The sequence below is a fragment of the Falco punctatus genome, assembly GCF_963210335.1.
Source record: "Falco punctatus genome assembly, chromosome: 1".
Lineage (NCBI taxonomy): Eukaryota > Metazoa > Chordata > Aves > Falconiformes > Falconidae > Falco > Falco punctatus.
The window spans coordinates 18,228,432-18,252,792 of record NC_137580.1 but is presented as its reverse complement, the minus strand read 5'-3'; the positions used below and the strand labels follow the sequence as shown (position 1 = coordinate 18,252,792).

Genomic DNA, 24,361 nt, shown 5'->3' with positions numbered 1-24,361 from the left:
CTCCCCTTTCAGGCAGGAAAAAGTACCTTTGCCAGAGCGAATTAGCCATTTGCTCTGCACCAATGCCTAGCCACTTAAAGATACAATTACAGTAACTTACAAGAAACGTTCATTTCCAAACAGCATTCTGAAGGTGCAAGGCATCACCAGCAATGCCATTGTTCTCCCAGAATTTCTAGAGCATTCAGGTGCTGATGACTAAAACAAGTGGAAAATCCTAAGCATCTAACATATATTTGGCACTATGAAGTCAGTCACGTATGTTGTAAAACATCTGAAAAAACATCTACAACATCTTCCCATTTCCAATGTCTTCTGTGCAACAGACAATTTTGAGGCTAGGAAGCACAGGGCACACCTCCCCACATAGAGGTGGGGTGCATTACATGAAAAGAAACCCAAGCTGAAAAGTTTAAATATACTTCTTAACTTGGGTTTAGATACTACTGCATCACTTTCTTTTTGAGTAGCACACCACTGTCTACGATTCAGAGAACCACAGATTAATTTCAGTATCTCCTCCTGTTATTGTCCCAAAATTGGTAAACTGACTTTGCCTCAAGTTAAGGAAACTTAGCATCTCTTCAGCTTAAAATGCTTTTATGTCAAATTCTTACAAAGACACTGAATGGAAGAGCAAAATATCTCATGAGGGTGACAGACTCAGACCTATCAGTGAAGAATCACTTGCCTATTCAGTCATTTAAAAGATACACTGCCCATTTTTTCTGAAGTATTTGATACAGCATGGTATTACTGATGTGCTTCATCAAAGTATAGTAAATGCCCACTGATGATACTATGGGATGCTGCTTCACTTATAGCAACAACGATGCAACTACAGCTGCTGAGTGGAATTGGCTCCAACACACAGCAAGGCTGCAAAGTTAGAAATTGATCAAACGTTAGGGTCCACATAGCTCACAGGAGATGCAAAATTGCACAGGCATTGCAACATCTCCCCCAACCTTATCAACATTATCAACAGCAACCTTAAACTAGCATCTAGACATAACTTTTCTGAAATACTTAACAACATTATATTCTGATAATTGGCATAAATCTGTGATGTCAAAAATAAGGCTTAAAAAACCCACTAAACCCAAGCTGTACTTACAATTTCAAACACAGAGACTTAGTACAATTGCAAGGCTTCCTGGGGCGGTTTGCAGATTCAGAAGGAATTATTCTGGGGGGGAAAAAAGTGCATTTACATACATGGACACTTTTATCCATTTTTTCCTATTTTAAATTCAAGTAAATAGCTCATAATAAGAACTTCAAAAAAATCACTATATTCCCCTTGCATTAGGTTTCTGGCTGACTGTGTTTAAGTAAGTATTATATAGAGTGCCTTTATATAGTGCCTTTCCAACCCAGCAAGAGCTGGGTTATTTGTTGCACATCTGGCTGCACGGCTGAAGTAGAAATGAGACTTAGAGCTAGAGGAAAGATCGTAACTGAAAACTGGAACCAGAGAAAACTTCTCCAGAACCCTTCTACATGCAGGGGGACTAGATCCAACCAAGGTTCACAGAACATGCTTGTGCCTTTCCCTTTGTTCTAGTTGGAATTAAAAAATAAAAAAAAAAAGCTATGGAATAATGGAAAAGCAAGCCAAAACATGGTATTCATTTTATAGATAAATTTTATATAAGAGACAGTCTTTAACTGCTCTTAAAACTCAGACTGTGTGTCCCTAATCACTTTTGATGAGATTTGTTCCATCCCAATCCAGCAATTTCTGCACGTAATACCAGGGAGATTAAATCAAACCCATTTGTTTGAATAGCTGCATCTGGATTTGGGATTAGTTTGCGTCAGTTGAGGTTGCAGCAACAAAAAGCACCTTGGCATTTATAGCTTCCAGCAAACAGTAACACAAAAGGACTGTGCAGAACAGCTAAGCCTGCTGGATTGGCAAAGGGAAAGTAATACATGTTAGCTGTTATTTTCATCCTTCAAGGAAAAATACAAGACTGAAAAAAACAAAGCCTCCTATCAAAATCCATTTTGGGCTTTGGTGCCATTTTGCTGTTCAGCTGGGTGCCTGCAGATGCTAAGCATCTAGCTCTTAAATTGTCCAGCACCTCCTTCCAGCAATGTTCAGAAACAGTTGAGGCCTTTAGCTCCCAGATGCTGATGCGAAATGAAGACTGAGCGACAGGGAGCTTCCAAGTCAACTTCCTGCTACACAGGTTCGAAGAACAGAAAGGAAAACACAGCTCTGATAAAGAGACTGGCTCAATTGTCAGACAGATCCATGTCCTTTAGTCAGAGGTAATAACCACGCCACAGTATACCAGATTTTCTTGGAAAAATCCCCCGAACTCAAGCATCTCCGCTCCCATCCTTCCTGGTAACGGGACTGAAAGAAGATGCTCATTCAGTAGCCTGTAATGCATGTTTCTGGGTTTTTTTGCAAAACACTCACCCATTGAATGGTAGCCGTGCTTGGGACTGGATACTAGACGTCCCTGTAAAGCCAGTGTTGCTTGCTATAGATACATATGATGATTGTTGTAGCTAACAAAACAAAAAGGTTAATGCATAGCATGAAAGAAATTAAAGTATACACAAGAGGATGTGTAGCTAGTCTTTTAATTAGCTTTTCAGATATTACTATAAGAATAAGGTGCTTGTAAAGCACAATTTTAGACATTTGTGTAACTTGGAACAGGCAGCAACCTCCTGCTTCCATACTTAGCATAAAAACATTTATTTAGATAATATTTTTGTTCTGTATTACAGTGTCTACAGCCATGCAAACACCACAAAGATCACACACAGAAGTAGTCAGCCCACAAACACTTCCAGCTCCTAAAAACATGCTCATTTCCCCCCTTCTTTTCCCAAGCAACCCTGCTCCTAATAAAGTAGGATTGCTTCCTGCACAAATTACTTCAGTAGTTTCCTTAATATATACAAGGCACTTATTGCGGAATTAAATAAAAGCAATTAAAATGATTTACATTCCAACCTCTCTGCATACCTGGACCCACAGTTTATTTTTCATGCTAAACCCCCAAAAACTTGTAAGAACCTTCCAAACGACACTGTTTTGTGCTACCTTCTTTAATATTATCTATGTGCAGCCCTTTTCTCCTGCTGAGACAGGTTCTGAAGACAGATCGGCACATAGCAAGATGTGGACCTAGTGGGGCCAGGTCAAACAGGACAGATTGTGTTCGCAACACAAAACCTCTGAGAAGAGGTCCAACAAATGGATTTAGTTTAAGGTGAGATTTGTGGAAGTGGACTGGAAGAACACACTAAGAGTCTTCAGGGTCAAACTGCAGCTGTGACAAAACTAGAAGGGAACCAAGAAATTACGTTGGTACCAGTAGTGCCATTTGCTGACAGGAATCCTTGTTTGTACAGAATGTCTGGTCAGCTTTCAGCAGGAGGTTTCATTTATTCTCCTTTTCATTCTGACTGTTGGTCAGATCTTGGCAAAGAGCAAAAAACTAATTCCTAGGCCTTGGTTGGTGTGACTTGTACCACCTGCTCCTGATCCCTGGTAATGTGGTTAGCATAACTAACACCATCTTAAAACGCAAGCAGCCATTCTCTGTGTCCAAGCAGGTCACATATTTGTTCCCTTTCTCCTCATTATCAGGCCCTGAAGTTCCTATAAACCACATAGAGAAACCAAACAGATTTCTTCTTCCCTTAACTACTGGCCTCAAGATTCCTGGGCACCAGGCTGGTTACTCCCTTCTTTACTGGCCATGAAAGTCTCAGGCGCCTGGCCAACCAGGTGGTGGTGATGACTGTCACAGAACAGGGAAGCACACAAAGCACTGTCTATAAAATAAAGCAGTTACAAGTCCTAAGTGAGGAACCTGGACTAGAACTGCTGCGGGAGAGTGAGACCTGTGGCCCGCTGGTGGCCAGGGATGCCTCCACTGACATCTGCTTCCTCCAAGGGTTGACTGACTCGTATTCTTTTATATGATTTTTGAGTCTAGATTATGATTGTTATATTGATAGAACAAGCCATGTACTAAGATCTGGCCTGATCTGCAGATGGTCTAGGTGATTAGAAATTAAGTTGTATCATAGATTTTGTACTGCTACTTGTGAAATGGTACTACCTGATTCTGTTTATAGAAAAGCTGTGCTATTCTGGTTATAAATTCTACGTTATGCTAATCACAAAATCCTGTTAAGAAAATAAAGCTTTAATCGTAACTACAGTTTAGTGCTGTCATCATTCTGCCAAGGTTTCCTAAAAGAAATTGTTTGTCCTCTTAATGTCAAGTGACAGTTGGGGAGCAAGACCTTTAAGAAGAGGGTAGTACATTCCACAACAGCACTATTTCCTTATTTATCTTTGGGTTAACACCGTACCTGTGTGACATACTGAGCTGGAAGGACTGCATACCCAACATTTCCTGTGCCAGGTGCTGGTGCTAGTACAGTGCCTGGTGGGAGGTTGGTGAGGTTGGGCTGGATCTGTGGCAGTGGAGTGGCTGGCATAATAAGTCTTTGCTGGGGCTGACTAGTAGTAACTATCTGGGAAGCTGGGTTGATCGGTTTGGGCACCACCTGGAGACAAAAGAGGTCTTTATGAAATTGGTGTTTTGTTGATTCAGAATGCACTTTTATTAACAGAACATTTCATTACAGTGCTGAAACTGGACTTTTTTTCCATCCAGCCAAAATAAGTCAAGAATATGCATTTTACATTTAGCTCACCTGTTTCACAGTCTGTGCTGGCACTATGGGAACAGACATCCGCACTGGGGTTGTGTTCACCACCACTGGCTTTGCTAGCATCAAGAAACAACATCACATTAACACACATTATTCAAAGTCCACAGTTAAGACCTCCAGAATTTCACATACATGTAACACAAAGGTACTTAATACTGTAACTATGTGCTGAGAGTAACTGGCCAAAGTCACGGCACATAGCATTTATGTCTGAAGAGCACCTTTGTAAACAAAGATGCATGCACTCTTGTGCAAATACATTTCACAGCAACGGCTGAAAAGCCAGCTTGGGTGCAGAGCTCCTCTGGACATGGGTTTTAAACCACAGCTTGGTTTGAAATCCTTTATTCCATCACCGCTCTGGAAAGCATAGACAGAAACATCTGGTGCTTCTAAAGCATTTTACATGGAAGGATCTTCATGTTGCAGGAATTTTGGCAATGTGTTTGTGGGCTGTACTGAGGATATACATACAGAGGATCTGGGACTTGCCACAAGTCACTCACAAAGCTGGTAAACTAGGGAAAAGCAATCTAAACTGCTCCAAGAATGCTCTGTAGTTGGGCCTGCAATTTGACACATACAGAGGAGCATTTCCACATACAAACCAGATGTAACAGTAGAATATGAAACTTACAGGAGTCTACCACAACACCAAATACATCTGGCAGTCTTGATTGATCTCTATTACATACTCACTTTAATCCTTATAAAACAAACATGAAAAAAGCCATAAAAACTTACTTTAGATAATACATTAGCACTAGCACTTACCTTGTTGAAGAGGCTGTGTATTCGTACTGGGATTTTGACTGGCTGATTGGGTTGAACTATTGGCTGTTGTGGCAGTAACGAGTCTGACATAATGGAACTTGCTTCCAGGTACCTGAATCTGCTGAACATTGGGCGCAGTTGCCAAGGGAATAATCGTCTTAAATTGAGATGTACCCACTCCTCCTACAGTAATGGTCTGCACTGCTGATTTCACAGCCTGTTAAGCCAACACAGACAGTGCGAAGTTACTTGTACAAAGGCAGAAAGAACATCAGCATGTTTATTCCTCAATTTGTCAGTGAGCAACTCTTTAATCCTTTGAGAAGCAACTCAGTTATCCCCATTTTTGTTTTCAAAAGTAAAACAGATGTGAAGGGATTAAATGTCTCTCAACAGCTCAGCGCAAACTCACTTCCATTTTGAATGCTCTACACCAAACAACAGAGTAAACAAATATTTACATGAGTAGGGTGACTCAGTCCACTCCCTCAGATACGTCTGCCAAAACACTTCAGGGGGAGTACAGAGAACATTGCTCAGTTTGTATTCAAAATCAAGCCACAAATCAACCTAGATATATTCCTACGAATAAAAACACAAGGTAGCAACTTGCAGAACTGTTCACACTGGACTGTGGTGTGATTTATCTCTGTGTGTACAGATACGTCCTTTTACGACAGGTTGCAACTAATACACAGAAATCACTGTGCAGCCCTTAAGAAAGAAATGGAACAGAGTCCAAAAACTGATAACTGAAGACATGAGAAAGAGAGCACAAGCTGAGAAATGAAAGAAGCAAGAACAATGAAGAACAGCAAAACAAATTTGTTAAGAAAAAAAGCAAAAAGGTGAAAGGTAGCTCAGTAGACCTGTACTACCTTACAGATGCAATAGCGGTACATTTGGAATTTGCCAGATTTCATCTTCCCAGTTTCTCTCAAACTACAAACTGGTAACAACCAAGTGTTTATTTTATTTATACACATTCATAAATCTACCAGTTTGATAGCAGCCTCTTTTTCCAGCCTTGCTGACAACCTCAAACCTTGGTTTATTCCTCCTTTTTCTCCTTCCATCTAACTTCTTTTGGAGCTTAGCTTTTTATTCTCAGTATCTTTTAGTATCAGTATTAAGCATATAATTGTCCTTGGCATTAAGTTTTAGTATTAAATTTGGTTGATAGTATTATGTGACTTCCTACTAGAGCATTTTCACAGCTCCCCAGCTTTCAGCAGCTACACAAATGAAGTCTCAATTTGCACATACTTCACTGGAAATATAAGCCCAGTCTTTTACAAGGCCATGTTTTTGCAGGATTTTTTTAAAATACCAAAACCTCAACAACCCGGAGCAATTCAAAATAAGCACTATCTGCAAGCAGTCACAGCCTAAGTGTTATCACAGGGAGACCAGCATGGGCAAAGTTCCCTCTAGCACACAAATTAGTGGCCACTATCCAAGAACACCTGGAAAAACTGACATTCATGTGACAGTTCTTCTAAGGGCATATTGAGCCCAGTGAAGACAGGTGAAACCCTTATGTTGTGCCAGATAGCTCTGGATCAGAACTCAGCATGTATACCCCACAGCCATCTTTGTTTTGTCACTTAGGGTACTCACATTAGAGCAACTTATCCATTTAACAACAGTTTCAAAAAGACAATTTCGCCAGTTCTACCCTGGGGAAAAAAATATGTTCAGATCGTGCTGGTGTCGATGTTCCCATATCAGCATTCCAATTATCACCTGTATCAGGAAGACGAGACTGGCACAATTTGTCCAAGTCTCTGGTGTCGTGGCATACATACAACTGTGTCCACTCCCTGCTATATCCACTCTGGTTATTTACATTCATAGGCACCCCCTCATGTTTACCAAAATGGGAATACATACATTAAGATAGAAGAAGATTCACCCAAGATTACAAAAGAGGAAAAAGGTAAGAACTGTAGTTTGTAATCAAGGTCAGTCTCGTCTTGTCATTCATTAATGCAAATCAATTTATCAAAAGTATTATGGAAAACCCTGATATTTTTCTAGAAATGAGACACAAGAAATTAACAATTTCTAACTCTGTAGGTCTCAGACCATGGTGTCTTGCTTATGCAGACCTCTACCACAAGAATATGAACTCCACTGTTGCAAACCTCAGAAACGCCTGGAAAATAGCCCTAGTCAGTGGCACAGAAACACTGGTAGAAGAGATAAAACCACCCAAAGAACATTTCCTCGTGTCATGGGGAGCCCTTCAGATGATTTGGGAGATTCAGTATACGGAGACGAGAACTTGCACCAAGTGGTGCTTTCCAGATTGGAAAGCTGATTTCCAACAGCGTGCCCTCACATGGGCTTGCAACAGTTTGCACCTCTCAACTGAAGCAGCGCACACTCCTTGGGGCAATGCTCTTGCCAATTCTCAAGGAAACACCACTACAAGAACACCTTGGGACTGACCACTGCCAATCTGCAGTTCAACACTCCCAGATTCCCGCAAGCGATGAGACAGAGACACTCTAGAAGACAAAGGAAAGTCAGTTTGTACCTGGGTGGTTGTGTGGTTGACTATAGCCTTCCCAGGGGAGGAGGGTGCTGATTGCTGCACTGTGAGGATCTGCTGTCCTAATGCTACATTCAGTGGGACGCCCACCGTCTTCTGGGGGGAGTTGGGAGGCTGGGAGGCCACTGACACCACTGCTAGCTGCTTGGCAAAACAAAAAAGCAGTTTAAATCTCCGTGGAGGATACAAGACCCTGTACATATACATTTCCCTCCTCATGAAAGTACAGTTCTCCACCAGTACAGAGGGTTCTTTCTGTGAGCAAGAGTGCTGTATTTAGTCACAACTCACATGGGTCCAACTGCGCCACAACAGCACACAGACATGTTAGAAACTTCAAGGCATTGCTCGTTTCCAGCAACAAAAAGCCCCTGCAGAAAGCTAGCACAGCTTCTGGGTTTTGGATTGTTTGTTTGTTTTTTTTAAGGAAACTAGCCCGCTGAAGCCTGAGCATTGTCAGGAAGGATTTTCTGAATAGCAGCTTTATAATCAGTACTATGACTATTTAATCATAAACTGAAGTTTTAAAGGAGAGCTGTGGAAAAGAAGAAAAAAAAATCTCACCTTACACTACTGATTCAGCCAAACTACAAGAACATCAGTATTTTCAAATCTACTTTCCAGATTCCCTTAGAGATCTAGTCTTCTGTTTGCATTTCAGCAGAATGTAGTGTTTAAGTACTGTACTCTATACAGCCACACCCTTTCCAAGGCTGGTTTTCTACTTTTTGTTCTAAACTCCGTTCTTTGTGTTTTAAGAGAACTTCCAATTTTTTAAACCATTTGCTTTTAAAAGATACTTACAATTACTCACCTACGGCAAATTCAAGATGTAACCCTAAGAGCCTTTTTACCCCTACTTGATGCTAATTTTGATTCTACACTTGTATTTTTTTTACTTCTTCCTCATGTTGCTTTCCTCACTAATAATTCTCAAACAAGAGTCCCCTATCCATTTCTATAAGATTACATAGCTAAAGCATGGCCAAACTAGGAGAACTCTTTACTCTTATGCCAGTTTCTATACACGATACTTAGTTTGCATGTGCTATGCATCTTGCACGCCAACTCTTCATCTCTCCAGCAATATTTCTCTTCTCAAGACAATTTTATCAAGTCTAAAATAGAAGCATCACCACGGCATCTGTAACACAGCTTACGATGGGTGAGTTACCTTTTCTATCTGTTGCCCACCTGTGCTCATCTCCAGCTCTGTATTTTTCAAGGACCATTGCAAATGTCATTTTTACTGCAGACGCGGTTAAGGAAGACTAAATTATGCAGTAGCAGGCAATGGTTAATAAGTGCTGATCTATTATCATCAAGGTCTCCTCTTAAACAACCTGTTAACATCTTGTGAAGACACTAAAAATAATAGTTTGAGCACTTGGCTAAGAGAAAACAGCTGCTCTTGCAATGGATGCTTAGGGAATGGCAAGAAATTGCAGAAATGGGAAACTAACGCAGTAATGCATATTTACTTAAAACCACAGGAAGGGAACCAGTTGCAAAAACCCTAGCTCAGGCCATTACCACAGAGCACTGTGATGCATAATGGAGACTGAAGAGGCAGGATCATAAACAGCTTGTAGCAAAGACACAGAGAGCTCCATTCAGACAGCTGGCAGGAGAGACAGAAGGCTGTAGCCAAAAGCAGGTCCTTACCTTATTAGGGGATTTGAGTGGGGAGATAGCTATTTTATTCGGTGTCTGTTGTGTTGTTGTACTCAAAGATGATCCAATGACTCCACTCTCAGAGATTGTTATTGTCTTTGGTGGCGTTCCTGGAGCAGACTGTGAAAGAACCCTACCTATAAACAAGGAAGATACCATCAACTCAAGTTATCCCTGCTTACGTTAATTTTTAAAGCAAAGTTTTCTCTGCATATCGTGCAAATGATCCCTACTTCTGATAGCGTATTACCTGGTAGGAAGGACATTGGTATTCTTTAAGTTAGATTTAGCAACAAAGAAGAAAATAATTGGCATTATTGCAAATAAAAAGTTTGCTCAGGTTTAATAAAGCTGAAATGTACATTGAGCTTTCTGTGACATTCAGCTGAAAATTCTTGAAGCCAGGACAGCATCCTGAGGGGTGCAGTCCTCCAATACACATGCGCTGGGCACAAACACCCAGCCAGCTGGCAGCTCCCCAGGAACTCCCTGGGCTGCTGCCAACATAGAGAGAAACTGAGCATCTGCAGGGGGCTACTTCCTTTTAAAAACCTTGGCTATCAGAAATGAGCTGTGTTACAGTGACCAAGGAAAAGGTGTTTGGTCTGTCCAAGATCAACTCTTAGTTGTGGGTTTTTTAGGTTAAACATCAAAACCAGCAGCTCCAAATCATGAAATCAGCCTTCAGAACTTTTTTGGTTTGGTTTTTTTTTTTCCCCCATACTTCTAAGTTTCTTTCTAAAGAGTGCTTGACCACTGAGCATTTCCTCTACTGCACTCATTTCTGCCATAGCTTCTCTGTCACTGTGCTGGTTTTGGCTGGAATAGAATTAATTTTCCTTATAGCAGCTAATAAGGGGCTATGTTTTGGATTGGTGCTGAAAACAGTGTTGATTATGTTTGTTATTGGTGAGCAGTGTTTGTGAAGAGCCAAGACCTTTTCTGCTTCTTACCCCACCTGTGAGTACACGAATTGTACAAATGCAAAAAAAGTACAAGCGCACAAGGATTTGGAAGGAGACGCAGCTGGGACAGCTAACCCAACTGACCAAAGGGATATTGCATACTATATAACCTCATGCTCAGCTTATAAAGCTGGGGGAAGAAGGAGGAAGAGGGGGACATTCAGTGTTATGGTGTTTTGTCCTTCCCAAGTAACCATTATGCATGATGGAGCTCTGCTCTCCTGCAGATGGCTGAGCACCTGCCTGCCGATGGGAAGCGGTGAATGAATTCCTTGTTTTGCTTTGCTTGTGTGCGTGGCTTTTGCTTTACCTATTAATCTGTCTTTATCTCAACCACTGAGTTTTCTCACTTTTAGCTGCGTGGTGCCTAGTTGCCATCAGGGGTTAAACCACAACAGTCACTCATTTTCTTGTACTACATTTATCAAAATAAGAAACACACACGCACACTCAGGCATGACTTTTCTGTCCAGCACAAACCAGTGGCATGACAAGTCAAGTAGAACTAACAAGAAAAAGCATCCTCGTGGCAAGCTGCCTTCCTCTGAGGTCTACGTGCTGTAAAATAACCTTCACTTTCGTACAGTCTAAGTAACAGCACAGACAGTTGCTAGCAGCTGCTAAAGCCACACACAACCTGAAAAATGTGAGTCTGTAGGAATTCTATCATCTCCAGTATTCACTGCTTTGAGCTTGTTTTTTCCTGGTGACAGCTTTCCCTTTCTCACTACATGGCCTCTGTGCCCCCTGGCATCAACTTCCTAAACAGAATCTGGCTGCTTATATTGACAAGTCTTAAATTTAAAACTTCCACCTCAGCTTCCAGAAATTCCCAGGCAATTAAAAATACTTATCAGATTCATAAACAGACATATATAAACATCAAAACACAACACTCGAATGTTACACCTTCCCCAAAATGATGCCAGCCTCTCGAAGCTGGCAAGCTGCACTGGCTGTTTGGGATGGTGAGAGGAAAGGCAGATGTTTACAAAGACTTCCCTCTCAATTAGAGATGCATCTTCACCTCCCACTGATGATTCTCTCACAGGCTGAGGGAGAGGTAGTATTGATTTTCCAACATACTGATTTAAAAACTGGAAGTTTGTTTATTTTGTAACATATCTGTTTATCAACATTATGTAGGTATGTTTTGATTTGGACATTTTCCATTCATTCTGGAGACAGCAAACTTAAACATATGCTATTGGTAGTATTATTATTTCTGTTTTGGTTCCTTACTGTTTACCAGTTTTCATGTATTGCTAGATGAAAATGTAATGCAGCTGCAAGTGGCTTATTTTGGGGTTTTTAATCGTTTTAGGTTGGGTGGTTTTTGTTTATTTTTTTTTAACGCACATGAACAGCTTAATGTAAATATTTATAAACAGTAGAACAATCTTATTCACAGGTCTGTATGTATGATAGGGAACTGTTTGAGAAAGAGCTAAAACTAGGGAGTAGGATGGAGAATCCCTCTTTCATCTGAAACATGAATCAGGCTTCAGGGTGCAGGCAGCCTGACAACTCAAGGAAAAGATTATGTTTCAGTTATGTGCCATTCACAGGACACTGTTGCATTCTTTTTAAAACCAGCTCAAGTCCCAGTTCTGTAAAGGCTTAACTAATTTGTTTAAACATGTAGAAAAAATTTTAAGCCTACTTGGGTTGGTCAATCTGGAAACAGTTGAAGATATCCTTCAAAGCTCTGAAGATGACTGGCTTCCTACATTCATAATTTTCAGGTAATTTACATATCTTGGATGTTACTTGCATACATGCAATGATGCATTCAGCAAGGGACACATCAGTCCCACTGCCACAATAAACAAATGTTTACACTGTGAATTTTTTTCTTTAATTCTGTTGTTTAAAGGACACAAACAGATTTGTCTTCCAAAGACACAAACCCTTTCATATTTGCCTTAATTACTTTTTTGCGATGCTTATTTTTGAAGTGAACAACTTAACAGAAACAACACAGCTTTATTCACTTGTTACTCAAGCATTTTTCCTGTTATTTGCATGTATTCAATTGTCCAACTGTAAGCAGATTAAAGTAATAGAAGAGCATGTGTCTCCTTTTCCCCCTGTGTATTTATATAATGTATCTACAAATACTTTCTGTTTATCAAGCAGTCTTTTCTCTGGCTGTGAGGTGGTTTTTTTCCTCCTCACCAAAATCCAGAGAGCAAAATCATCTTACAGTAAAAGCAAAATGATCAAACTCTACAACCACAAATATAGTTCTAAATAAACACTGTGTAAAGGTACCAACAACTGCATTTATCTGCTTCCACCCACAAAATACTCTGATTTATTTTTCCAATTGCTTGAGGTACTTCAACAGAAACTACAGTAAAATCATCAAGACCAAAAGATCTCTACAATCATCATCTCTTTGAACAGCCTTTAAAAAATGGTAAAGCAAAACAAGTCAAAGTAGTACAACCTGCAATGACTGGTGACACTTGAGTGGTCTGCCCTGTAACAGCTTTGCTATTAATCGGTTTTGCAAAGATCAGCTTGGTGATCACAGGGCCAGAAGTTGGGGTTCGGGTCTTCTTCGCAATCTGAAAGATGGAGGAAAAGAGATCTAAAGTAACTTGAGCATTTTTGATCTAAATTATCGTATTGTTAAATATGTTAGAAAAAGGGCAATACTCGCACACATAATCAGAAGAATAATTGCTTCTCACATTTAATCTCAATTTCTCTCTATGGAGAGAACTAGGATATCATCCATGCCACTTAGAAAACTAACCACCAAAGCAGGATAGCCAAATCCCTTACAGCTTTTTTTGTAAGATATCTCTCTGTGCAAACATACCTCATCCTCAAGATGCTATAATTATTTCTTACATGCTGTTGGGTCTAGATCAAAATGTTAGAATTAAACACAGAGCTCTCAATATCTGAAGCTTCAAAAAAGTTTAGATCTTTTCCAGCCAATCGGGACACACTGTGTTCCTCCAGTGATTTAAATGTAACAACTACTACTCTGAAATATCTCTTGACCTACTCTTGACATAGCAGCACCCTTTTATCCTGCAAATGGGGAAAGAGCTTTCTGCCACAGTTCTCAAAAAGTAGGTGGATCATCAGTCCCTGGAAGTTTTGGGTACACACTAGCCAAGAAGAAATCAGTTTGCTACATCCAGGCCCAAAGGAGTCTTTTCTTCCTTCCATGATCCAGCTTCTGAAAACACAGCTGGACCAGAAACATACATGTGCACCTTTATGACACTGATAAACTTGAAATCTTTATAAGCAGGGTTTTATAGTCTTAACATCTTAAACAAGCCTTTTTCCCCTTTTCCATACTGACAGAAGTTAACTACCAGATGTATTTATCCTAATAGCTCCTACACATCAGCATCCAACTGGTAAATAGTTCAATTAAGAGGCTGACTTCTTTTAAAGACTATTTAAGCCTGTTGATTGCAGAGGCTGCCTACAGATGTGGACTATGTCTAAGATCTTCCCTGAGTCCAAAAGAGCACACTGCAAGACATTAATGAAGTCCTTACACTTACCCACCCCACAGGTCAGGCCCATGCTGCCTCTCCTCCGCACACACCCCCAGCCACATCCCCTGGGCACCAGCTACCAACTCCAGCCACATCGAAGTCATGACATTAGCGTCTCTGTGGGGAGCCACTTTTGCTACTCAAGCAGTTAGCTGGAGAAATCTGACTGACATGCAAAGATACAGAGATGACAGCTACTTTTAACAGCCTGAGAAAGTTACGAGTACTTAGATGAAGCAATTGAGTAGGCTGGATGTTATGGTTTCCTACACAAAACCCTATTTATAGAATTTGCTGACTGAAAACACCTCCTTTACAGTAGAGTAACACCAAAACATCTGAAATATTCAGCAGCACCTAACGAATTCCCCAGCTGCCCTGCAAAAAGCACACACACGAGGCTGTTCCAGCTTCCAGCAGCACACACACACGGCTGGGGACACCAGAGCCCCCCTGCTATGGCACACAAACTCCAGCCTGCGTGCCTGAGCTGTGCCTAGCCAAGGAAAGCCAGGAACGAGCGACACTGACACCGGGCAGTGCCAGAAAACAGACCTCATTTGAAACATTAAGTTGTTTGAAGAAGAAAACTTCATTCATAGCCCAGATGACAAATTCAACTCAAAGCCATTTTAACACCTCAGGGATTCAGTTCTCTTAGCACATACAAGCTGACAGACGAGTAGGCATTTTATCTGTAATGTATCTTATTATTTTTGTAAATTGGCACATCTTTTAATTTCTGATAAATGCCCCACACTTCATCTGCCTGATTTGAGATTTCCATTCTGCTGAAATTAATCTTATCCTGCCATAAGGTATTCTTGTAACTGAACTGCTATTGCTTTTACTCTGAAGCGAGGGCAAAGTCTGGCTCAGAACATGATCACTATCCAGCAGGAACAGCCAGCTCTGGACAACAGCAGTCATTTCCCAGCAACAGTCAATAAGCATGCTTAAATGACTTACATGAATACATATAAAATACTAGCTACCTGTCAGCATGAAGTATTTCAGAAAAACCGTAAAAATCCTAAAACTATAGCTGGTCAATGCAAGTAGCCCTGCTTCCCTCAGCCTCAACTTACAATATCCTCTACTGATAAACTCCCCCTTGCTTTTCAGGTGAACTTTTTCTCTATGAAAGTGGTCTAACAAATGAGTGAAATCCCTCAGGGCTTAGGAAACACAGCAAAACTCAAACATGGTTGGTTATAGGTGAGGAACAGCCCTTGGCCCCCAGGTGCACGCCATGAACTCCTGTTTTTGCCACTAGAATTGATAACCCCAGCCATCTTCTAGGCATCTAGAAGTGAGAGCCTTCTAGTTATCGGTAAGAAACTTGCTACCCATTTCAGAAGAGACTGGAGAAGCCAGAGAAAACAGTCAACATGACAGACTGCCCATTTGATGCTTCAGAAAGAGCAAGTTCTCCAGAGCACTCTGCCATGGCCTGTACTAATTACAAGAAGCTTAATGTTATTCCTCTGACTGTGTAAACTAAGCACACTCCCTGCGAGTTACTTAGAAATAAAGTGAAAAATATTTCCTGGGGCAACAGGAAATTTCCACAAGAAAATTATGGTATTTAGAAGCACACACCAACCTTCTTCCCCCTACGGAAGTAGACAGATTTATCTGCATTGCTATTTAAAAGGTCAATTAGTGTCTTTCCAATCACTCTCCAGTAAACAAGATGAACAGGCAAGTTTCTACAGCCAGACTCTGTTTTCAGTGGTCAAACAGTGTTCCATACATATAGAAAAAAGCACATACATACGTTGCATTTACTGCAGGACTGAATACCCACATAGTCAGCTACCACAAAGGAGCTAACATACTATAAAAATCCACTCCCTAGAGGACCTCATGGGAGCTTGTCCATGTAGCCACACCCTATGTAATTCATATTTGGCATAACATGAATAATCAGGGACTCTAGAAATAGAAGAGGAGAACAGCGTACTTCAGAGAAGATGAAGAAACTGAGCTTGGAATGAGAGTTTGCTCTGAGGTTAGGGAGTGCATGAGGTCACTTCTCCACGATGAGATGAAGCCACAATGATGGCTTAGCAGTTGTCTTGCCATGACAGCAACAATGCTATGGACACACAGATTTATTTGCTGAAACACAAAGCCAGTTACCACATCAGGAGAAGTTCAAGTTAGACTAGCTTAGTGACAGCAATGACAACAGGTCTGGACATCTGGTTGAGAGTCCTCTGCGAGGCCAAACCCCTGCTTAATGCACTTGGACTGAAGCAGTACACCAGTAAGCACATCACTGTTTTTAAGCCTGTACACGGGCAAGACCCACAACCTGAAAGCAGATGCACTTGCCTAGTAGTTTTGTCCACACATCCTGGGAAGTGTTTTCAACTAAATCAGGACAAGCTGCCAATGGACAGTACAATCCTCTGGACATAGATGAAGCCCAATGTCCTGCCACATTTTACACCTCACAGCCTCATACCTCTAAAACTGCAGTCAGGATTCCAAGGAACATTTTGCTCTATCCATTATGCCCTTTCTCAAGTGCTGAGATTTCAAATGTCACAATTAAGATTACTGAGAAGCTAACTGAATTTTTCCAATGACCTGCAAAGCCCCTAGGACAGGGAGGATGTAAGGAGAACTGACGAGCGCTCTTTGTCATCTAATCTTTTACCAATTCACTTCTCGGTACCAAGTCAAACTGCTGTGCTGCCCTTACATGTGAAATACCTGATTCACAAAGCCACAAGAGATAAGCTACACAAGACCCTTGGGAGGCAGGGTGGCATTCACAGCTTCCTTTTCTACTCACTGAAAGGCTAAGAGGCTTGTTCAAGACGATGGGGTAAACGCATGACTTCATTTTCTAAGCCAGAGACTCCAGGCATGGGTTAACTCCCCTGTCATTCATGATAGGGTAAACCATGAATCTCTCGCCTAGCCTCATATATCCCTCCGCTACTCTAAAGGGAAAAGCACTGTCTGGGAAGTGCTAATGTAATCTTCTCTGCAGTATTGGATACTTATAACTAACTGAACATTGCTGCCTTGCTTGTCATTTGTACTTCCTCCTCTCCTTATAGGAAAAAAGGTGTTAACGATTCAATCTGTTTTGCAAATGGAAGCAAAGACTTAATAAAAAGAGACCACAAGAAAAATATACTCAAACTGCTATTAACTGTATTTACAAATGGATGCAAGTGACTTTGTAACTGCTTCTGTTAAGAAACCTGTAGAATTCCTAATGAGAAACAGCTGAGGTCAATCACCGCAGCACTGTGTTTCAGTCACTGATGGCACAGGTCATCTCATGCACTCAAGAGCACATCACTCTCCTCAGTTTCCTCTGTCACTTTGCAGTAACTGAAGCCAAGTATCAAGAACTAATTCACTCTTAAACGTTCCTATGCTGAGTCAAGGGCAGAGGCTTTTTTGAAAGCTGTAATGACATCCATATCATTAATGATCAAGGTACAAAAATAAAAGCCGCTTAAGAAAATGGGTATGTTTCAAACAGCCATTATTAAACATGTTTTCCACGGGTATGATGTAGCAACAAACAAGGAAAAAGCAGAAATCAGTGCAGGGATCATCTGCAGCTTTAAAACAGTCATGAGAGTTGCTCACATTTGCTTGCCATGAAATACTAGTCAGGGAGCTTACCATTCAGCTAATAACATGCTTAAAATTTTTTAATTTGCCATGTGCAGCAAATTAATTTTTATTAGCTTAGAGTTTAATTTCTCGTTCAATTTAGACTGTAATATAAATATTTTCACATCATAACCTGCATTGAGTTCTACTTTTCCTTCACTTTAATGAGGTCTTATTTCTGCCTCACTGCCAACTAGAACAAAGTCACTCACATTTTGTTCTGCCATACAGCAAATGAAAAATCAGACCCTTTGGGTCATAACCCAAGTCTTTTCAACAGATTTTCAGACCCCAGTAGATTCTCTGTGGTTTCAAATACCTCAAGATCCATACCACAGACCAGGAACAAAACCTTGTTCAGGTTTTTTAAGTGTCCAGCTTACATTCGTGTCTAGTCTATCAGTATCTATCAACAAGCTTAAGTAGATTTGAGGCAGACAAGATATACCTTTACGAGCTACGGTTAAACCATGACTGTCATTGTTCTTTTTCAAATTCTCGAAGTTTTTTTTTCACAGAGTTTATTTAAACAAACTAAATGTAACAGGCAGAAGCCACTCTTTTGTAAAAGAGTAAGGCAGCATACACTTTGAATTAAGAACAATAGGCATTGAGAGTTCAATTCAATCTTCCTGAAAGCATGTAGGATTTATTTTTATAAAATGAAAATAATGGGAAGATTCTCTTCAATTTACTGAATTTTAATAGCTTGCTTTCTCTGAGGCAAATTTTAGGTTTCTAGACAGTAGCTAGAGGTAAAGGGCATAAAGTGGTAAATGCATCCACAGATGAAAGCATGGGCTAGGAGCAGCATTCTGTTTTTTAACACAAAGAATAAATGCAAAGGCTGAAAGCAACCGTGTGTCTATCAGTGAAGAAAAGGGACAACTGTTGCAGCAACAAAACTGTTTTTAAGATGTTTCATCAGTATACACTCACTTTACCTGTACTGTTTTTAATTGCTGGGGCTGCAAAACAGAAGGCTGGGCCGCAGTGTTTATCAGCTGACTTCCTTGTGTCAAAGCTGAGACACCAACTACAGGTTTCACTTCTGACCGACCTCCGATAACAACCTTGATCTGCTGGCCTTGTACCTTGGAGTCTCCGCCTTGGGCTTGGGACGTGGCCTTCTGCGCCTGCGGGAGCTGGCTGTGGGGTAATGCTAACACAATAGGTTGGCCAGACTTGCCCAAAGTTGTTACAATAAGCTTTTGTCCATCCGGTTTAATACTCTGATTGCCTATTTTAATATCGGCGGTCTTGTTCAGAATAATTTGATTGGCCGATATAGTGACAGGGGTCTGGGCACCAAGTTTATGGAGACCACTTGGAAAAGTAGGCTTTACAACTGCATTTGCATCAGTTTTTGGGGTTGTGGTGTTCACTGCTGCATCGCCTGAGTGATTGCTGGGTGCAGTAAGTGGTTCTGTGGTGACTGTGGCCGTAGTTGTAGCTGAGGAGTTGCTGGTGGTGCTTATGTTCACTATTTCTTCCAGTTCTGTTTCCATGGGAATCGAATCTCCGATCGGCGATGACACGATAACTGCCTCGATGCTGTCATCTTCCACCAGGGTTATACCAGTGTCCATTATTTCCTCAGGGAGCAAGCTGTTGACTTCTGCTGAAACCACCTCCATTTTAGCAGTTGTGGCAGTGATGACTGGAGCAGGTACTGCAATATTTTAAAAAGTTATTGGCTTCCAGAAAACACACATTTTCAAAGTTTTATAAATAATATTACCAAAAAAGAAAATATAGCAGCAGATTTTTTTTTTAGGTTGAAGGTATTGTGCATGCACAGAAGGGATAGCACAAAAAAAATTTATCAAAACATAACATATTAAGCTGAATTTACTCTCAGTAAGAATTTGTATCATCCAGTGACATCAAATCAAGACACTGACTTGCTGTGTATTACCAGTCCACTCTTGACAACACAGTACACAAAGAAGCAGTGTTTCCTTCCCAAGACACAGCTACCTTGTTCACAGACATTTAAGCTTACTGAAATATAAAGCAGGAGTTAAACAGCTTTAAATATCCAACAGACAATAATGGCTTTTCTCATACATGTCAACATTGATTAGCAGGTTATCTTGCCTCAAGAGACTTGTTATCTGTACCAGATGTAACAGGGGTTCATCTTTGCCAAATCCTTATTTTTGAAATCTCAGAAAAACAAACAGCTGTCTAGTGATGGGCTTTATCAATCCCACAAGCTCAATCAACAGCCCACCTACCCCAGGACCATGCCAAAGCCCTGCCCTTCTGCCCTTCCAATTAGGCAGACAATTCCTCTATGCTGGCTGTGAAAAGAGTAGCTCAATCTTTTTTTCCCCCCTCAATACTCACAAGAAAATATAATGCCCAAATTCATGATTAATTTGAAGCATGTTCTAAACATGAAACACCCCATCTGAAATAGAATATTTTAAGCTGCCTAGTAAGAGCAACTGATTCGTATTAAAAAAAATAATAATACAGTGAGATTCAAGGCCAGAGTCACTGGTCACTTGAGAAACCTTGAAGACATTGCTGGGAATTGTCTTGTCTACCATTCCCACCGAATCTATATCGCTCTCAGAAGCTGAAGACTGATCAGCTTCATAAGGTATTTTCCCCACTTGCTGACCGAATCAGCATGCTTAGGCACCGGATGGGTGAGTACGCCCCTGAGTACTCATAAGCTGAATTTGAAAGGATCTTGTCCTCTTCAATTTCCCACATGCTAGAAAAAAAAAAAAGAGCTGAGTTATTCATACTAAGCAACATTCATAATTAAGGAATCATGCCACAAAACCAGCGCCCAAATGCCAAGGTGAAATAGATTCCTCTGGAGTCGTTGTGGTTCCATTTTGCGCAACACCAAACTACAGGACAGCTGCATTTTGCTCGTAAGGTAGAAGGATAGGGAAGAAAATCCTACTATAATCTACCTAGTTTCCCTGCCAAGCTCAGGAGGCTCTGTTGGAGCAGTCCATGGCTTCCTGATTGTGAAGGGTGCCATGCTGATCCCCCTCACCTCAAAGTACAAGGCATATCAAACTGCCATGACACTCAAGAAGCCCAAGCTGTGACAGAACCTGTTCAGATGACAGACGGTCAAACACACACAGAGCTCAACTTATTGGCAGGCACTTAAAGATACCAAGTTATCTGATGTCACTGCCAGAAATACCTCCTTTGGAAAGCATTTCTCCCAAAGCAATACCAGTACAGCTTGCTGTGATGTCAGCCCTGGTAATTAGCACTAGACAAAACAGCTTACTCCTAAGGACACATTAGTAACAGTATTGCATTGCTGTCTTAAAGTCCAATTGGTTGACTGCATATACAAAATACAAGATTACACAAAAATCAGATTAGTAAAAGCAGACTGTTTCAGCATATGTTAAAGCCAACAGATCTCCTGAACTGTGTCACTTTCTCATCTCCTCATCAACCTGCATGGGCTTGCATCTTAGATCTTATAAATTTTAACTATTTCAGACAAACAACCCCACACCACCACAAAAAAAGCAACACACACCTCACCATCCTGTTCTATACTGACAAGCACAAGGGGCTTGGATCCAGCAGTTTGACTCCTAGGATCAAGTGCAATCCAAATTATGATTGCCTCAATGTTTGAAAAGAAGGGAAAAATCACCATTCAGTAATGACAAATAATTTTAAGTTACTTGCTTTTGGCTTGCATCTGTATGTGTTATTCCCTAAAAGAAAGGTCATTCTTAGTATCTTTTAACAGTATGACCATAAAGCATTTACATATACTTTAGTTACACAGTTCGTTATTTATATTCTTCATTCTTACCATTAGGTTATGTTACAAAGCAGTAAATAGTTATTAAATACCTATATCTAGTTGAAAGGATAACAACCAACAAACCACTTTTAAGTCAGCATGCAGAAGGAAACGAAATACATCAAGTCTGGAATCAGAAACTGACAAGTTAAAATAAACATTACGCTTCCCTACTGGATTAATAGTTTATAGCCATCACATTGGAAGGTTTTACAATTAGGTCTCATCATTTTACAGTAGGCTTGCATTAATGTATTCAGGCTAGAGCCATCAACAACAGCAAGAAAAGAACCACAACACAACCTACCTGTTCTATGTCTTCATTGCTTATTGGATATGACTGAAATAGATGAAATGCAATAAGGAAAATCTCATCCTAGCTATTCCAGAAACTGCTGTCATCAAAGGCTGCTTCAACATCCCTGCAGATTTTACTCCTAGGTACTTAGCCAGAATTTCTCAGTAGTCCAGCTGTTTGGTATAAAAGCATTAGAAGAAATAAACATGTGCTGTTTCCATTTTTCCAGCTCCGCTATTAAAGTGATTTCCAACAGTAAAAGCATGTTAAGATTCTAACAGCTTTGAGATACTCAAGACAGGGTAGAGGATTACTTTAACTATTTAAGACGACTTGAAAATTTCATTCACTTCAGCAATTAGGCTTTGAGTCACTTGGTAATGCAAGGGCTGTACCTACACCCCCCCCCCCCCCCCCCCCCCCCCCCCCAAGATGCATCAGTAAGTGTTTACCCTTATTTAGCTCAAAACCTGAAGAAAAAACAATGTAACCCAAGGAAGTATGTAAGCACACTCTCAGACTGGGGAACTCCATAAAAATTCCAGGATCAGACTACTAAATAGAATATTTTAGCCTGCAACACGACCATACAGCTAAATTAAAAGCTCAAGAGTAAATTCACATAGTGAAGATTTGTTTAGAAAAAGCTCAGGACACCAAACCAGCCAAAAACATATTAAAAAAAAAGCAGGGACTAAAGCATACCATCAGCAGAGTCTTGGAGCAACAACTCTGAAAAATGCTGAGTACTGTTAGGAGGACAGGAACAGAAGTTCATCTTGAGTGAACCACCTCATCAACTTACCCACAGCACAGATCTCTACATTTGATATTCACAAAAAAATATATAGATGTATACAATGTCATAAAGGGTAAAAGGAATTTATAAGGAAGAGGCTAAAGAACGCCATCATTGTTGGCAAAAATACAGAACTGATGTCTGACAGGTACCTGTGAACTTTGATCTGTTTTCTTCCTTCTCTTAAAGATCCTGCACTGACATACTAGTGACAGAAACTAACACTGTTAAAGTGCTGAGATCAATTACATCAACACCTTTGTTGATAAAGCATGCAAAGCAGCCACACTAAACAGGAAAATCAAAAGAATCAATATTTAAGCAGGTTGACCTGCAAAAAAGTAAACCAATTGCAAGACATAACAATGCCTGTATTTTACAGAAACTAACTGCATCTTATTACATCTCCAGAAATGCCTGCATTTCACTAAGAATCTTTAACCTCTCAGTCTGCAACCAGGAGCAGTTTGAGAGCAGCATTTACAGGAGGGTATGTTACAGAATCATCAGGAAGGCTATGTACTGCAAGGAAAACTGCTGGGAAATTCAGATTACTCAGAAATAAGGCTGCTGAGACCAACTTGATAGGATGTCCTGGGATGGTGCTGCATGTGAGCAAGGTCATCAAAATGAAGTGGCGGTCTGAGGGACTTGTCACCAGTTGTGGCCCCACTGGCAGTCCCCTTCCCATTCTCAGTACCCAGCACAGGCCTGGTAGCGCTTAGCCATAGGAAGACTCTGGTATAACTTGACAGGTTTAAGAACATTGGCCAGACCTGCCTTGAGTCATTGGCAATTTTAGTTTTAAACTAAATTCTGAAGTGTCACTTTCACTAGAAAATAGGGAAATCAAATCAGTAACAGCTTTTGCAAGAGTATCTATCTTGACTTACAAAAAAAACCTATCCCAAAATCAAAAGCTTCATAAAGGCACAAAGTCCAACATAGCCCCCAAAAGAACATGGATTCTCTTGGGAATCAGTAACTGTTGCTGCATGCTAAGCAAATGCTAACTGAAACCAAGTATCTTGGCCAGATACAGCAACTAGTAGTTCTTTGTAAAAAGCTGGGAGAGATGCATGCACCTAAACATAGCATTACTAAGAGCTAGAGCAAGGGCAAATCTTTTTAAGGACTTTTACAGTTCCTGCCTCAGGAAGTTGAAAGTAAGTATGAAGAGGAATGCTGAAACACCACAAGAAATCCCAGTCCTCAAGAGGTCACTGCTGGTGTGATTATCCAGGAGACAAGTCACATGGACATGCGTATGTGAAACTAGTTACTATCGCTAGCCACAAGAACACAGAAACAGGACCATATATTAATTATTACCATTTTCCTGAGGGACATAACATAAGATACAGTTTTGCAGCTCCCAAGAAACAGAAAACCAGAATTATTTGGATTAAGAGACTTACTAGCATCTCCACCCACCCTTGGTACTGCAAAAGGCCAGTTTTTTTTTCTGAGGATCAATAAAGTTTAGATATTACTAGCTTTTAAGAGAATCAACGTGCCTGTCTAATAATTTTCAAAGTTTAAGGGAAAACACCAATAGTTGCAGTATCCCTCAAGGGATTTACTAAACCAGG

At 40.5% G+C, this 24,361-nt stretch overlaps 1 protein-coding gene across 7 annotated transcripts in view; it reads right to left on the bottom strand.

Annotated features, from left to right (window-relative positions):
• The window catches only part of LIN54 (lin-54 DREAM MuvB core complex component), a 40,801-nt gene that overhangs the window by 5,482 nt on the left and 10,958 nt on the right, over positions 1 to 24,361 (bottom strand). For 2 of the 7 annotated variants that reach the window (XM_080410844.1, XM_080410846.1), the window contains exons 2-10: positions 18,812 to 19,539; positions 13,142 to 13,262; positions 9,716 to 9,861; positions 8,036 to 8,194; positions 5,494 to 5,710; positions 4,702 to 4,775; positions 4,354 to 4,551; positions 2,435 to 2,526; positions 1,118 to 1,189 (exon numbers count right to left, since the gene is read on the bottom strand). In XM_080410844.1, coding sequence (XP_080266970.1) covers positions 1,118 to 1,189; positions 2,435 to 2,526; positions 4,354 to 4,551; positions 4,702 to 4,775; positions 5,494 to 5,710; positions 8,036 to 8,194; positions 9,716 to 9,861; positions 13,142 to 13,262; positions 18,812 to 19,504 — 1,772 coding nt within the window. In that variant the 5' untranslated portion in view covers positions 19,505 to 19,539. Of the gene's footprint in view, positions 1 to 1,117; positions 1,190 to 2,434; positions 2,527 to 4,353; positions 4,552 to 4,701; positions 4,776 to 5,493; positions 5,711 to 8,035; positions 8,195 to 9,715; positions 9,862 to 13,141; positions 13,263 to 18,811; positions 19,540 to 21,979; positions 23,904 to 24,361 lie in introns of those variants that run through there. The other 5 variants (XM_080410845.1, XM_080410843.1, XM_080410847.1 and 2 more) reach the window with 5 other exon arrangements.